We start from the raw sequence: 14798 nt of genomic DNA, 5'->3' as shown, positions 1-14798 counted from the left end.
TATATCGTACTAGCCAAATATCACGTTTTATCAAAAGGACAATTCAAATCCGAGTTTTAATACTTGTGTCTCTAGTTTCTTTCATCTACACAAATTTATCTACAGGTGTTGTTCGTAATAATACTTGTAGGCCAAACCGTAATAATATTGGATTATTATTTATCATAATTTTGATATAATATGTATATCGTACTAGCCAAATATCACGTTTTATCAAAAAGACAATTCAAATCCGAGTTTTATACTTGTGTCTCTAGTTTCTTTCATCTACACAAATTTTATCTACAGGTGTTGTTCGTAATAATACTTGTAGGCCAAACCGTAATAATATTGGATTATTATTAATCATAATTTTGATATAATATGTATATCGTACTAGCCAAATATCACGTTTTATCAAATGGACAATTCAAATCCGAGTTTTAATACTTGTGTCTCTAGCTTCTTTTATCTACACAAATTTTATCTACAGGTGTTGTTCGTAATAATACTTGTAGGTCAAACCGTAATAATATTGGATTATTATTTATCATAATTTTGATATAATATGTATATCGTACTAGCCAAATATCACGTTTTATCACAAGGACAATTCAAATCCGAGTTTTAATACTTGTGTCTCTAGCTTCTTTTATCTACACAAATTTTATCTACAGGTGTTGTTCGTAATAATACTTGTAGGCCAAACCGTAATAATATTGGATTATTATTTATCATAATTTTGATATAATATGTATATCGTACTAGCCAAATATCACGTTTTATCACAAGGACAATTCAAATCCGAGTTTTAATACTTGTGTCTCTAGCTTCTTTTATATACACAAATTTTATCTACATGTGTTGTTCGTAAAATACTTGTAGGTCAAACCGTAATAATATTGGATTATTATTAATCATAATTTTGATATAATGTATATCGTACAAGGAAAGACAATTAATATGATGGAATATTTAAAAAAAAAAAAGAAAAAGAAGTTAGTTAAAAATTGATTAGAGAGACTCTCGTTTGCTTATTTATCAATCGTGCCACGAACGATGGCGTGTCCACGTGTCGTTCTCAAAGAAAAATAGATCTCGAGACAATGAGGGGGACGAATAATTAAAAAGAAAAAAAAAAAAGCGAAGAAGAAAGAGGAAGAAGAGAAAATGGAATATTAAGATTGTAACGTTAGGCAAATTTACGTTAATTGATTTTGATTAGATGTAGTAAGTCTATTATACCGAGTAGTGTGATTTTGAGTTAAACTACCTATCGAAGTTTAAACTGGGATAGGAATTGTAATCGTTCGACCAAACAGGTAAGCAAGCAAGCAAGAAAGCAAGCAAGCAAGAAAGGTAACGCAAGATTGTTGGATCGTTTGAAAGTAAAAGCAAAGTAGAGGATTAAAACGATTATTACGATTATGAGGAGATCCGAGATGTAGGCTTTTCCTTTTTTGCGTTAGAAATTCATAAAAGGTGCTTTTATCGTTGGAGTACGTATAACGCGTCTTACTTTGGTCTTATTCAACTATATATATGTGTAAGTAAACGCACACACACAGACACACAGACAGAGAGAGAGAGACACACGCACACGAGCTGAATGACGTCTCGAAGCGGCAAACTCTACTAAAACTAAAGTAGGTGCTTTGCGTGCTTCCATAATGAAGCATTTACTAGGAAAAGGGAAGTGGATGCCCGTAAACAGAAGTAGATGCTTGTAATCAGCGGTATGTACAGCTAGACTACCAACACTACTACTACTACTACTACTAAATACAACTACTATTAGATGTTAGCGTGTTTTCAGGTCCACGCAGCCTCAGGTCCTGTTTTCAGCGTCACGATATTAAATACCCGAGTAACGAAGCGTTGTCGTATCGAAACATTGTTGCTTCCTTAGCCAGAGGTGTTTCTCTCTCTCTCTCTTTGGGATTACATCTTGTACGGACTAGGAGAATAATTTTGCTCGAGGATATCGATGACTCTATCTGCTTTCCTTTCTACAACCAACCAACCAACCAACCAACCAACCAAGTGGCGGTCAAACCTTATCTATTCTTTCAGCTTGCAATTTCAACAATTTGTCTATGATCCGTGACAAAGGAAGGAGGGGAATAAAATAGTAGAATATCATTCTAGAATAGTTATCAAGTTGATCCTAGACGCAACCCCCGAATGATCAATCGGTACAATATTTCCATTCCGTGTTACATCCCAGTTGAAGTCAGGAATATCACATAAGAGATGAGATATCGGTTTAATGTATTCTCCATTGGGGTGTAACCGAAACTGTGTTTTCGTGTGTGTGTGTGCATGTGTGCAAGAGAGAGACCCTTGGATAATAACCGAAGTACCGATTCTCACTTTTGATTCGTGAAAAAGTGCGTTACACCCCTCGATAACGGACCAATGTAGTAAATCCTTCGGATATATTACACACACACACACACGCGCATTCATACATATACGTGTACGAGGTACCTACAAATCCACATTGCAGGAGTAGATTTAAAAGGGCCGACCCTTCTCTCATTCGTAACGCGACAAAAAGGCTATCGCGAAAGCTCGTCCCTTTCAGATCGTCCTTTCTCGAAAAATGCAAACGTCGAAAACACACATCCCAGATCAAATCCATCGAATTTCAAACGATCCCCTTGAACGTTCTATTTATCTTTCTCTCTCTTTTTTGAGTATTATTCATCTTTGGCTTAACGACTTTTCTCGATGATTTGCAAACATGAGGTTACGATGATTCCTTTGTTAAACATCCTAAATGCATTTCATTGTAATACTCTTACCTCCTGTGAGATAATAATAATAATAATAATAATCATAATCATAAAAGGGATGCAAGAGGAAAACTTGGCATTTCGATGCACCTCTCTCTCTCTCTCTCTCTTTCTTTTTTCTTTCTCTTTTATGTATTTTTGTAAATGAAACTTTTTCTTATCTTGAAATCATACGATATTCTTTATCTATTCGAAGTTTCGTTAGATCTTAACTCACGTATAAAACGCAAGTGGCATATCAATGATCACGATTGAAACGCGGAAAGTAAAGTTCAATTGTGAATATCGTGTGAAATGCGTGTATGCAAAACACGATATACCAAATACCCGATATCTACTTATGCGTTTTCCGTTGGTAGAAGATTTTTCTTCCCTTGGTAGTAATCCCAAGACTCGGAGAATCGAGGAAAATTCTAAGGAACAGGTTTTAAAAGTCACTCGACGGAAACTTCGAATGACCACCGAATTCTCGAATATATTTTCCATTCAGTCAGTGTGTGTGAGAGAGAGAGAGAGAGAGAGTCGTTCATTCCAGACTACGAATATATTAAATTTTATTGTCTAGGATAGAACTATAACACGTCTGGTATTCATCCCTCTTTTTCTATTTTTCTCGTAGTCTTACGAATGCGAGATTATAACTAATGAAATTAAAATATCAAAATAGGTATCAGTTACTTGTTTTTTCGTATTAAAATCTTTCGAACTTTGAAATTTTATTGACCGAAATCGATATTTATAATTTATCTACAAGGTTTTTAATTTTAATTCGTCGCACACCACACGTATGCACGGAAATTTGAGGAAAAATACGTGTAGAATATTTAGAAAAAAAAAAGAAAAGACAAAAAATCAATCGTGAACTTTATCACTCGACTCGCAATAATTTCCATTGGACAATTCAAAAGTAATAAATTTGTTTCCGTAAACTCTCGTTTCTTTTGTCGATTCAAATATTATTTAATTAAATATTATGATACGAAAGGAACGTTTGAAGAAGAAGTATCACGAGTTTTGGTTTCTTCTCTTTCTTCTTCTTCTTCTTCTTCTACTTCTCGCGTCAGGGTTGCGTGAAAGAAAATGGAGCGTTGGAAAGGAATAATGAAAGAAATGAAAAGAAAGGAAGGGAAAGGAAAGGAAGGTAGGAAAGAAGGAAGGAAGGAGGGGTTGTTTTTTTTTCTTCTTCTTTCGTTCCTTTTTCTTTGTTGATTCATGAAGAAAGATCAGAAGGGCGATGGCAGCACACGATTTCGAACCGCCATCTAAAAGAGGAAGCTCGGTTATTCGCGGCAGCTTCTTCTCTCGTCGTCGCACGCCACGCTTCCTTCCGAGAAAGAGGAGAGGAGAGGAGAGGAAACGTAGGGGGCGGTCTGGGAGGGCAACGTGAGGGCAATACGAGGCGGTCTCTACATTTCTAAAGCTCCGCCTTGCACCCACCAGTAGAATATACTTTTCCAATGAATACACTTTCAAAACTCTTCGATTTATTATCACATTTTTATCTTTTTTTTACTTTCATTCCTTTGTATTTCGTATATCAGAAATTTGTGTCTGTTGTACCCAATCGAACGTTGGGTATTCATTTTAAACACGTTTTTGATAAACAATTTTCCAGATTAAACTAACCCCGAATGGTGTAACGATCTGCGAAACTTTCTTGGAATTTGGTTTCATTTTTTTTGTACCTGTTTACAATTAGTATACGTGTACAGTTGCACGTGTAATATTTCGGGAAATAATTTCCGACTCTAGCTGACACAATAATATGTTATTTTATATCTCTAATAATTAGGATACGTTTATTCTATCATTTTTGAAAAGTTGAATCGAGATTTTGTTAATACTTACGCGAAACAAATGGAAATAATAGTTATACGATATATAATAAAACAATATATCGTTCCTATTACGTAAAGTTTTGAATTTAACATGAGAAGATTATTCCGTATCTCAACTATTTCCATTTAATAAAACATTTATTAGAATAATTATAATTTGTTTCTCATTTATGTATTCATATGATTTTCATTGCGAACTATTTAGAAGACATCGGTTAAAGTGGTTTAACGTGGTTAATGCATTATTCCAGGTTGAAAAAAGTATCTATGGGAAAAGGTTTTCTATCGAATAGTTTTGTCAGTGTTTCAACAAAGAAGACTACGAGAAGAACAAGCTGCTGGAACAAGAGGGGAAAGGTGCTGCGAGGAAGGAGGAGATCCTTTTAGGTCCCATGCTAATACCGCCCCTAAGACGTTTCGTGACGCGATACAGTTTTCCGTCGTTAACCTCGGCTGACCTCACCTCGGTCAGAGTGAAAGTGCACTCGAGTTTAGCTCTTGCATTCCCCAACCGATCGATCGATTCTCTAAGACGGAAATCCTTAACTGTCCACGTTATACGTCGATTAGACGAGAACTGAGAGAATAACTTAGTCACCCTGAGGAAACCATTTACGTTGATACACACAAACACACACACATACATATACACACAGGCACATGGACAATTGATTTCTCTTCGAGTAAATATCAATTAGATTTATCGATGATTCTGTTAAGAAACATTTCAGGATTTATATTCAAAATAAATATTCAAAATATTCAAAAATACATTTGTTTAATCTATTAACAAATGAATTCATTTTCTTTCGCAATCGCATGCCATTATATAATCTCGGATTTAGAATAGAGATAATTTAATAAAAATTAAATGTATATTTAAATAATATATTTATTCGATCCTTCTCTCGTGAATAATAAAATTCCGTCGGCAAAAAAGGGATTCATTTTTTAATTACATTTGTGACAGTAGAGAAAAAATTAATTTTAACCGAGTGCATTAAGTAAGAGACATAAAAGGAAGGAAATAAAAGTAAAACATTCATTTATAGAAAATGAATATTACTACTTTAGAGAAAACAAAATCAAAAAATTACAAATTGCTTTCGAATCAAACGTAAGATTGCCAATTAAGATAAAAAAAAAAAAAAACAAAACAAAACAATAAATTAGTATAAAAATATGAAGATTTAAGAGGGAAGGGAAAAGAAGAAACACTTGGAGAATCGCAATTGAAGGATTGTTGGTTTCGATGAAGCATTTTGATTGCGGCTCGTACCGGATTTGCACCGGGTTAATAATTCTCGAAGCGAAGCGACGGGGACACGTTGATATCACGTTGACAAGCCGTAAATACATAATGAAGTGTGGAAATTCCCCGTGCGATTAAATCCATGAATGCCTTCATCCGTCATCGCGAGTACGCGCGCGTCAAGCTTACGCTTGTGATAGTTCATAGTACCGGCTTCGAATTTATAATACATCCTATATATATATCATAAATATATATATGTATACAACACCGAAGGTTGCTTTATGTTCTCTCAATACTGATTCATCCTGTTTTCGAGACACCGAGAAACAAGTTCGTTACGATTGGACAAAGGAAACGTGTTCTCTCTCGACAATTTTGCAATCGAATTATCGATCGGTATCAATTTTATAATTATTTCTTTTTTAATTTATTCTTTTTTTTCGTCCGGAATACGCGAGAAATTATTGATCGTTATATCTCGTGTATCTGTTATTTTTTTTTAATATGAATATATATGTATGTTAGTAAGCTGATTAAAATTTGATAAGAAACAATCGGGGATGTATTATGTAAATGCGAGGAACAATAATAATTATTGATTTAATAATTGAAATAAGAACAACTCAAGAAGTTTCATCTCGGTCAGTTGCGTGTAAGTTTCACGCGCATTTTTTTTCCTTTTTTTTTTTTGGCAGACTTTTAATTAATTAATGGATATCCAGATTAGAGTAGTATGTTAATTAAATTTCGTCACATTTGTTAAAGTAACAAACGAACAATTCCATGTTCCTTGTTGCAACGAATTAAAGAAAAATCGTTCCGATGCAACCTGTGCAATTCTGTATTATTGGTTTTAACAACCAAAAAAAAAAGTATTCTTTTCAACGCATCCATAGAATTGTTGATGCAATTTATCAGTGCGTTGATAACAATCATTTATGTATTTTTTATATTTTGTTACATTTAAATCAGGTGGTAGGTACGACGAACATGTGGAATACACATGTTTTACGTTTATCTACAAATTTGATGGATTTCTGCTGAATGCACATTCAACGCTGACATTTTGTCAATCGAATAAAAAAGATAACGAGACGATGCAAAAACAGGGGGGTTCAACGAAATATCGATTCGGCAAATTGTGTCTGTGTGATTGCGTTACAGGTCAAAGGTCAAGATCACGAGACGTAGGTAAAGGGCATCTCGAGGTACCTTAAAAAGAATCCTTAATACTATATTACGAAAGTAGATGGCGCCAAAGGTTTCAGCTATCTTACCAGACTTCATCCCTTAAAAAGGAAAAAGGGATCTCTTTAAATTTCAGTTTAAAGTAAATCCTATGCGATAACTCGCGTATAAAATAATATCATATTATAATGTTACGTGGGGGGGGGGGGTTTCATTATTTTTCTACAAAAATATATTTATCGTTTCTAATTTAAATTTACGAATGTGGGATTTATTTATTCTTTTTTTTTTTTTTTTTGATCTCGAGACATTAAATACATTAAAGCAGAAAAATTTGAATAATTGTTAAATAATATTCGACGGACGCGATAAATATTTTTTGCGATTTTCAAATGAAACTTTTAAAAGTAACGTCAAATCCATTTGCGGAACGTTGTAATTTAGCGTGGAAGATTCGCGGAAAAGGGGATTCGATCAATCTTTCGATTCTTCTTTTTTTTATATTACGTTTATATACGTAGCTCCAAGTTTTCCAATCTGCTTGGAAAGCTTAGAAAAGATCATTATTTAAGCTCGTTTGTCATTGTTTAGACGGGAAGCTGTTCTTTTAAAGCAACATCGATTCGTTCAAAAGCAATTTATTAATCAAGAACTTGTTAATCGAACAAAAGCGATCGGCAAACTCCCGGCGACCGAATAGATTCTGCATTGAAAATTAAATCGAATTTTGCGTATACGTATACATATATATATATACACGTGATGTGTATGTATTCCTTTACGAGTCTCAATAAATTTAAATGACCCTTCGTTAGTTTCTACCACGTAGTTTTATTACAGGTTTCTATTAAAAAAAAGTTGGCATTTTTGTTTGCTAGAAACGGGACTAGTTCGATAACTATTATTCTACGTGCAATAACTTTTCGTTCATTGGGTTTGTACGATGAAATTATATATTTCGCGAAAAAACATTCGATGTGAAGCAGTACGAATGTATATTAAATAATTACAAACATTGCACTTTAAATCGATGAATAAATGAAAAACGTTGGATGAAAGAATGTTCATTTGAGGGTGTAACAACGTTTAGAATAATAAAAAGTAAAAGGTATGCGGTGCGAGGGAAGAAGAAGAATAAGAATAAGAAGAAGAAGCAGCTTGATAAATGCGTGCCGGTGCGCTCCTAGGAACCAGTTTGGTGTTTACCTAGTAAGTAGGGTTGTCAGTCAGCTGGTTCGTTGCATCTTCGGCACTCGGTGTGTAACATCGGGTATCTCATTCCCTCTCTTTCATTCCGTTCGAGGAGAGATGGTGGTGGTAGTGGTAGTGGTGGTAGCGATGGTGACGATGGTTAGGCTCTGAGGGTCTAGTTGGAAGGGGAAAAGGTTGATGGTAGGGATGGGTGCACGTTGGCAGTCATGCAGGGTGCGTTACCGTCGATAGAACGCGGCTCCGTTCGGACGATCAGTTGCTCTCCGACTGCTGCCGTGGAATGTCGTCGGTCAAGGGATCCTCCTCGCGTCGGTGAACAACGCGATCGTAATAACTTTGGTTAAAAATAAGTTTAGTTTTAGGAGACGTAAGAGGAGGAGGAAAGTTCATTTCGAGTGTAATCAAGTGTTTCGAACTAATGGGTGCGATTTTGTAGTGTGACTTTGAAAAGTAAAGGTTTTTCTCATTGTGTCTTTCTTTATTGGATCGTGGGACACACGCATTTAGAAAGAATACAAGCGCGAGTTTTCGAGTATGCGCGCGTGACGGCACGACGACGACGACGGTACACCGGGGGATCGAAAAAGAAGCGTAGCACTTTTCGTATAAAATCGTTGGTCAGTTATCCGTCGAAAGATCTTTGGGTAGATCTTTGGTTAGATCTCGCGATGGAGACTAAGTTGGTACGCTCGGTCCTCGGATTGGGACTTTTGTGTTGTCTCCTCGGGACGGAGGAGCGTTCGGTGATTTTGGTCGACGGTAGAAGCATCACTAGTTTGGAAGCACCGACCGGTTGCGAGTGGCGTCGAGAGGAGAACGAGGAAGCGGACGGTGAGGAGAGAACGTTGGCTTGCAACGTCAGAACAATCGCGAACGTGGCCGGTCTTCTAGGAAATCTGTCGAGTATTCAAATCGACTCGATAACATCACTGGGATTGGAATGCAGCGACGTTCTATTCTTCGAGAGCCAATTGGAGGGTCCCCGTGGTTTTCTTTCCCCTCTGCCGAGATTGGAAAAGCTTAGAGTGGATTATTGCAAAATTCGTTACTTGCCGGCCGGCGCGTTTTCATCCGCGCAAAATCTTCGCAGTCTCTCGGTTCGCACTCACAACGGCGACTGGTCAGCTATGACCTTGGAATTGGACAGAGACGCCCTTCTCGGGCTGGCCGATCTCGAGGAGCTCGATCTCGGCGACAACAACCTTTGGACGCTACCGGCCGAACTCTTCTGTCCCGTGGCCAGTTTGTCGCGGTTGAACCTGACGCGCAACAAGTTACAGGACGCCACGGCCCTCGGGTTCGCCGATCGCGTGCACTCCTGCACGCCGAATCTCCAGAGCTTGGATTTGAGCGGCAACGATCTCGGCGCCCTGCCCGATCGCACACTCGCCGGTTTGCTATCCTTGACCGTTCTCAAGTTGCAGGAGAACGCCATTACCGCCGTGGGCGATCACGCCTTGGCTGGTCTTCCTAATCTGAGATCGCTGAACGTTTCGAGCAACCGGCTCGTCGCCCTGCCACCGGAATTGTTCGCCAAAACCAAGGAACTTCGGGAGCTCGTGTTGAGCAACAATTCGTTGTCGGTGCTCGCGCCCGGGCTTTTGGACGCTCTCGAGGAACTGCAAATTCTCGATTTGAGCGGAAACGAATTGACCAGTCGCTGGGTCAATCGGGATACGTTCTCCCGACTCGGCAGTTTGCTCGTCTTGGATCTTTCCTTCAATGCCTTGACCAGGATCGATTCTCGCGTATTCGAGGGACTCTACAATCTGCAGATATTGAAACTCGAGCACAACGAAATCGATACGCTCCTGGACGGATGTTTCGCGTCCCTGACGAATCTTCACACGCTGACGCTCTCCCACAATAAGATAGCACGGTTCGAGCCAAGTCACGCGCACGGTCTCACCGCACTGGAACAACTCTTCTTGGATGGTAACAGATTGCGAGCTTTGCATCGGCGAGTATTCGCAAACTTGACCGAACTCAAGGACTTATCGCTCAGCGGTAATTCATTGACGGAGATACCTTACGCAGTTCGAGTTCTACGCTCGTTGAAAACCTTGGATCTAGGTAACAATCACGTGTCTAGGATCGACAACGAATCATTCGCCGGATTGAACGAGCTCTATGGATTACGTTTGGTCGACAACAAGCTGGAGAACGTGTCTCGCGAGGCATTCTCGACGTTGCCGGCATTGCAGGTGCTCAATCTCGCCAACAATTTCATTCGTCACGTAGAACAGAGCGCGTTCGCGAAGAATCCCGTATTGAGGGCTATACGTTTGGATGGGAATCGATTGACTGAGATACGCGGTGCCTTTACCAGTCTTTCCACCTTGGTTTGGTTAAACGTCTCGGACAACAAATTGTTATGGTTCGACTACAGTTATTTACCGTCGAGCATCGAGTGGCTCGACATACATGCCAATCAAATAAGCGAACTCGGAAATTATTACATGGTACGGAACGCTTTGAACATCAAAATGCTCGACGCCAGTTTCAATCTCGTAACCGAAATATCCGAAGCAAACGTTCCCGACAGCGTGGAGACTTTGTTCTTGAACAACAATCGCATAAGAACGGTCGCGGCCGGTACGTTTTTACGAAAGACCAATCTTCAAAAGGTAGTGTTGTACGGAAACGAAATAAAAAATATCGAAGTGGCAGCGTTGAGCCTGCAATCGGTCCCGGAGGACAGGGAAATGCCGATCTTTTACATAGGCAACAATCCCATACTCTGCGACTGCACGATGGAGTGGCTGCCGCGAATAAACGAGTTGGCTCGGCTGCGTCAACACCCGCGGGTACTCGATCTCGATTCCGTCAGTTGCGAGATGGTGCACGCGCGCGCGACCCCCCGCAGGCCTCTGCTCTCCCTGAAATCGAAAGACTTTCTCTGCCGATACGAGGCGCACTGTTTCGCGCTGTGCCATTGTTGCGATTTCGACGCGTGCGACTGCGAGATGACGTGCCCGGACAACTGTTCCTGTTATCACGATCACAGCTGGTCCAGCAACGTGGTGGATTGTTCGAACGCCGGTTACAAACGCGTACCCGAACGCATCCCGATGGACGCGACCGAAATCTATTTGGATGGTAACGAGCTGGGCGACCTGGGCAGTCACGTTTTCATCGGTAAACGACGCTTGGAGGTTTTGTATTTGAACAACAGCGGGATCGCGGCCATTCACAATCGTACCTTCAACGGGGTCAACGCGCTGCGAGTTCTACACCTGGAGGACAATTCGTTGCGGGAGCTGCGAGGCTTCGAGTTCGATCAATTGGAACGCATGTCCGAACTTTACCTCGATCACAACGCGATCGCGACCGTGGGCAACTCGACGTTCAAGCGGATGAAGAATTTGGAGGTGTTGCGCCTGGACGGCAACCGAATCGTCGATTTTCGGCCGTGGGAAGCGCTGCCCAGCGTCGGCGACGGGACCAAGGTCGCCCTCGAGGGCAACGCCTGGAGCTGCGAGTGCGCCAACGCGGCGAGGCTTCGCACCTGGCTCGCCGAGCACCGCGGCGACCCCGAGAAGATGTATTGTCGGGACGGCGTCGAGACCTTGGCCCAAGCCATGAAGAGGTGCGGCGACCCGTCGACGGAAGCGGTCAGCCGCGGGATCCAAGAGATTCCCCTGCTGGGCGGGAACTTCGTGCCGCTCCTGGCCGGTGCCTTGGTCGCCGTGATCGCGGTCTGCCTGTTCGTTGCCTTGGCGTTTGCCTTCCGCCAAGACGTCAGGCTTTGGGCACACGCGCGTTACGGCCTGAGATTGGGCAAAATGGCGAGCGGCCTGGACGACGAACGCGACAGGCTTTACGACGGTTACATCGTTTACAGCGAACGCGACGAGGATTTCGTGTCGCGGTTCCTCGCCGCCGAACTGGAGGCCTCCGGGCTGACCCTTTGCCTCCACTGGCGCGACCTCCCCCCCTCGAGGACGCAGGAAGCGGTGCCGTCCGCGGCGGCCACGGCCAAGCGGCTCCTCGTCGTCCTGTCCCCGGTTTTCCTCGCGAACGAGTGGCAACGCGTCGAATTTCGCGCGGCCCTACGCACGGCCTTGGAAAACGTCAGGCCGAGCTCGCGAAAGAGTCGGGTGGTCGTTTTGCTCGCCGCCGAGGCGCCCGCTCGCGACCCGGAACTTCAATTGCTGCTGACCAGTTGCACCGTCGTCGTATGGGGCGAGAAAAGGTTTTGGGAAAAGCTGAGGTTCGCCATGCCCGACTCGCTGGACAAGCGGCGTCGCGACGCCGGCAAAAGGTCGAAGGATCGTTCGAAGAATCGCGGCCGGGTGCCCGCGAGATACACGCCGGCGCCAACCTCCGCGGCCGTGGACGTCTGGAGCAACGGCAACGGCAACGGGGCCAAACCCAACGGGGTCCTCCTAGCGCCGGTTCACGCACCCACGCCGACGCCCACGCAATCGACTTACGTCAGCTCGGCCTCGAGCCGGACCGAGGACGAGGACAGCGGTGCCGAGCACCAGAACAACCATCACCCCCTCATCACCATCACCACCATCATCATCAACAACAGCAGCAACATCCGCACAACAACTCGGCCCCTCCCAACGGGAGACCCACCAGCGTTTCCTCCAGAGGCAGCCATCTTTACAGTACCATACCGGAACCCCCGGTCGTCGTGGTACCTTCCGCGCCACCCGGCGATACCTCCACCAATCCGCGTACTTATTTCGTCTAGTACCAACGACACGAGAGGGGCATCTTTTCTTCCGCTACGACGTAGATTCCTGATCATCATCTTCTACTACTACCTTTGCCGAGGAGGATGGCTCGCGCTGGTTACGCGCCAAATCTTCCGATTCGTCGACACTACCCTGTGCTGCCCTTTTTATTATTCTTACCAATGGAAAACATAGACCCTTTCTTTTTTATTTCGGCGCTCTTACGAAACGTTCTTTTTGCTTTCCATTAATAATTCTTTATTCTTTTGAGTTTCGCGTTTACGTGAAAGATCGGCCAACGAAATTATTTATTATTATTATTATTATTATTATTATTATTATTATTATTATTAATATTATTATTTGTTTTTTTTTGTTCGTTAATTAACGCGTCAACGAAACCAACGCAAGAAATATTTATTTTGTCACGCAAAGAATAATCTCTCTCTCTCTCTCTCTCTCTCTCGACGGATTTATTTCGAGGTACGAAACGCGAAGATTCGAATCGACGCCGATGCGCCTCTCCTGCCTTTTATCTGTCACTGCCCTGCGAAAGAAAGAGAAAAAATTAAAGATAAATTCGTACTCGGGGAGGGAGGGTGGGGGGAAATCTCTTTTTCGCATAAAATCGATTCAATGGCTCGTTCGGGTCTCGTAAGTTTTGCCAGGAATTATTTCCGTCCAGCGTGCGTGCGTGAGTGCGTGCGTTCGTGCGTGCGTTCTCAAACGGGAAATGTGATTTCTGCCATAGTCGTCGTCGTCGTCGTCGTCGTTGGGGTCCCGAACGGTGATGCGAATTTTTATTCGAACGTAAAACATTAAATTCTCGACGAATAGAGAGAAGTCGCGAAGAGGAGAGGGGGATGGGAAAAAAAATCGTTTTATTTTCATTCGATATTTTATTTTCATTTGGCAGCCGAATTATAATTCCTTTCGATTGATTTTTTTCTCTTTTTATTTTTTTTTGTTTCTCGTGAAAATGACGAAAAGAGAAAACAAGAGAAAAAAAAAAATGCGAAAAAAAATGGTTAAAAGAAAAAAAAAGGAACAAAATGCAACAAGTACGTGCGAAAGAGAGTTTTCATTTTTTTTTATTATTATTATTGTTGTTGTTGTTGGTTGTCTTCTATCCACGTTCGTCGATGTGTGTCAGTGATAAAAATTGAGAAATTAACGAATAAGAGAAGAGGATATAAACGAACGCGAGACGATTGATTATCTTTTCGTAAAATATTAGGATTAGAGATAAATATAAAAATATATAAATAAATATATATATATATATATAGTGTAAAACAAAAGTGAAAAAAGAGAAAAAACGAAGGAAATTAAGGATTAAGATAAAAGACTTGGCGAGAACGTCGTTCCTACATAAGATTCACGACCGTTCGTTCGGTGATACGGATTAATGCGACGGTCTTATAACGCTTATTAGTACGTAAGTCGAATTCTCTTGTAAATAGTGTATATCTAATTTTTGTAAATATTCAGGCGCACATTTTCGAGCACACATACATACACATACACACACATTTACACATTAACACATACAGGATAAGATAAAATTCATTTCCCTCGGTTATTCGTTCGTGAAAGTAATATTCGTTCGTTCATTGGGATATGAGCGACACAACTGATATTTTTCTATATTTTTCTATTCGATTACTATGACAACGATATCGTTGTCAATATTTTTTTTCTATTTTCGTGATATTGTGGAATCTTGCAAATTTTTAATCGTTTGACAAATAATCAATTGCAAGTACGAATTTTTTCGTTGCAACGTTGCCGAAAAAGAGAGAGTAATAAAAGCACACAAATATTTTACAAGTGATTTTTT

The 14798-nt window shown here is 41.1% G+C and overlaps 1 protein-coding gene across 1 annotated transcript; it reads left to right on the top strand.

Moving 5' to 3' along the window:
• Nucleotides 1-8305: 8305 nt before the first annotated feature.
• LOC122524144 (toll-like receptor Tollo) lies at nucleotides 8306-13072 on the top strand. Its single transcript, XM_043646240.1, is given in 2 exon segments — nucleotides 8306-12772; nucleotides 12775-13072. Coding segments are annotated over 2 exon segments (4035 nt in total). The 5' UTR covers nucleotides 8306-8938; the 3' UTR covers nucleotides 12976-13072.
• The last annotated feature ends 1726 nt before the right edge of the window (nucleotides 13073-14798 follow it).

The sequence above is a fragment of the Polistes fuscatus genome, unplaced genomic scaffold (assembly GCF_010416935.1).
Source record: "Polistes fuscatus isolate 324 unplaced genomic scaffold, CU_Pfus_HIC Scaffold7, whole genome shotgun sequence".
NCBI classification, from domain to species: Eukaryota; Metazoa; Arthropoda; class Insecta; order Hymenoptera; family Vespidae; genus Polistes; species Polistes fuscatus.
Note: the sequence above shows the minus strand (reverse complement) of the source record. Positions and strands in the feature narration are given on the sequence as shown.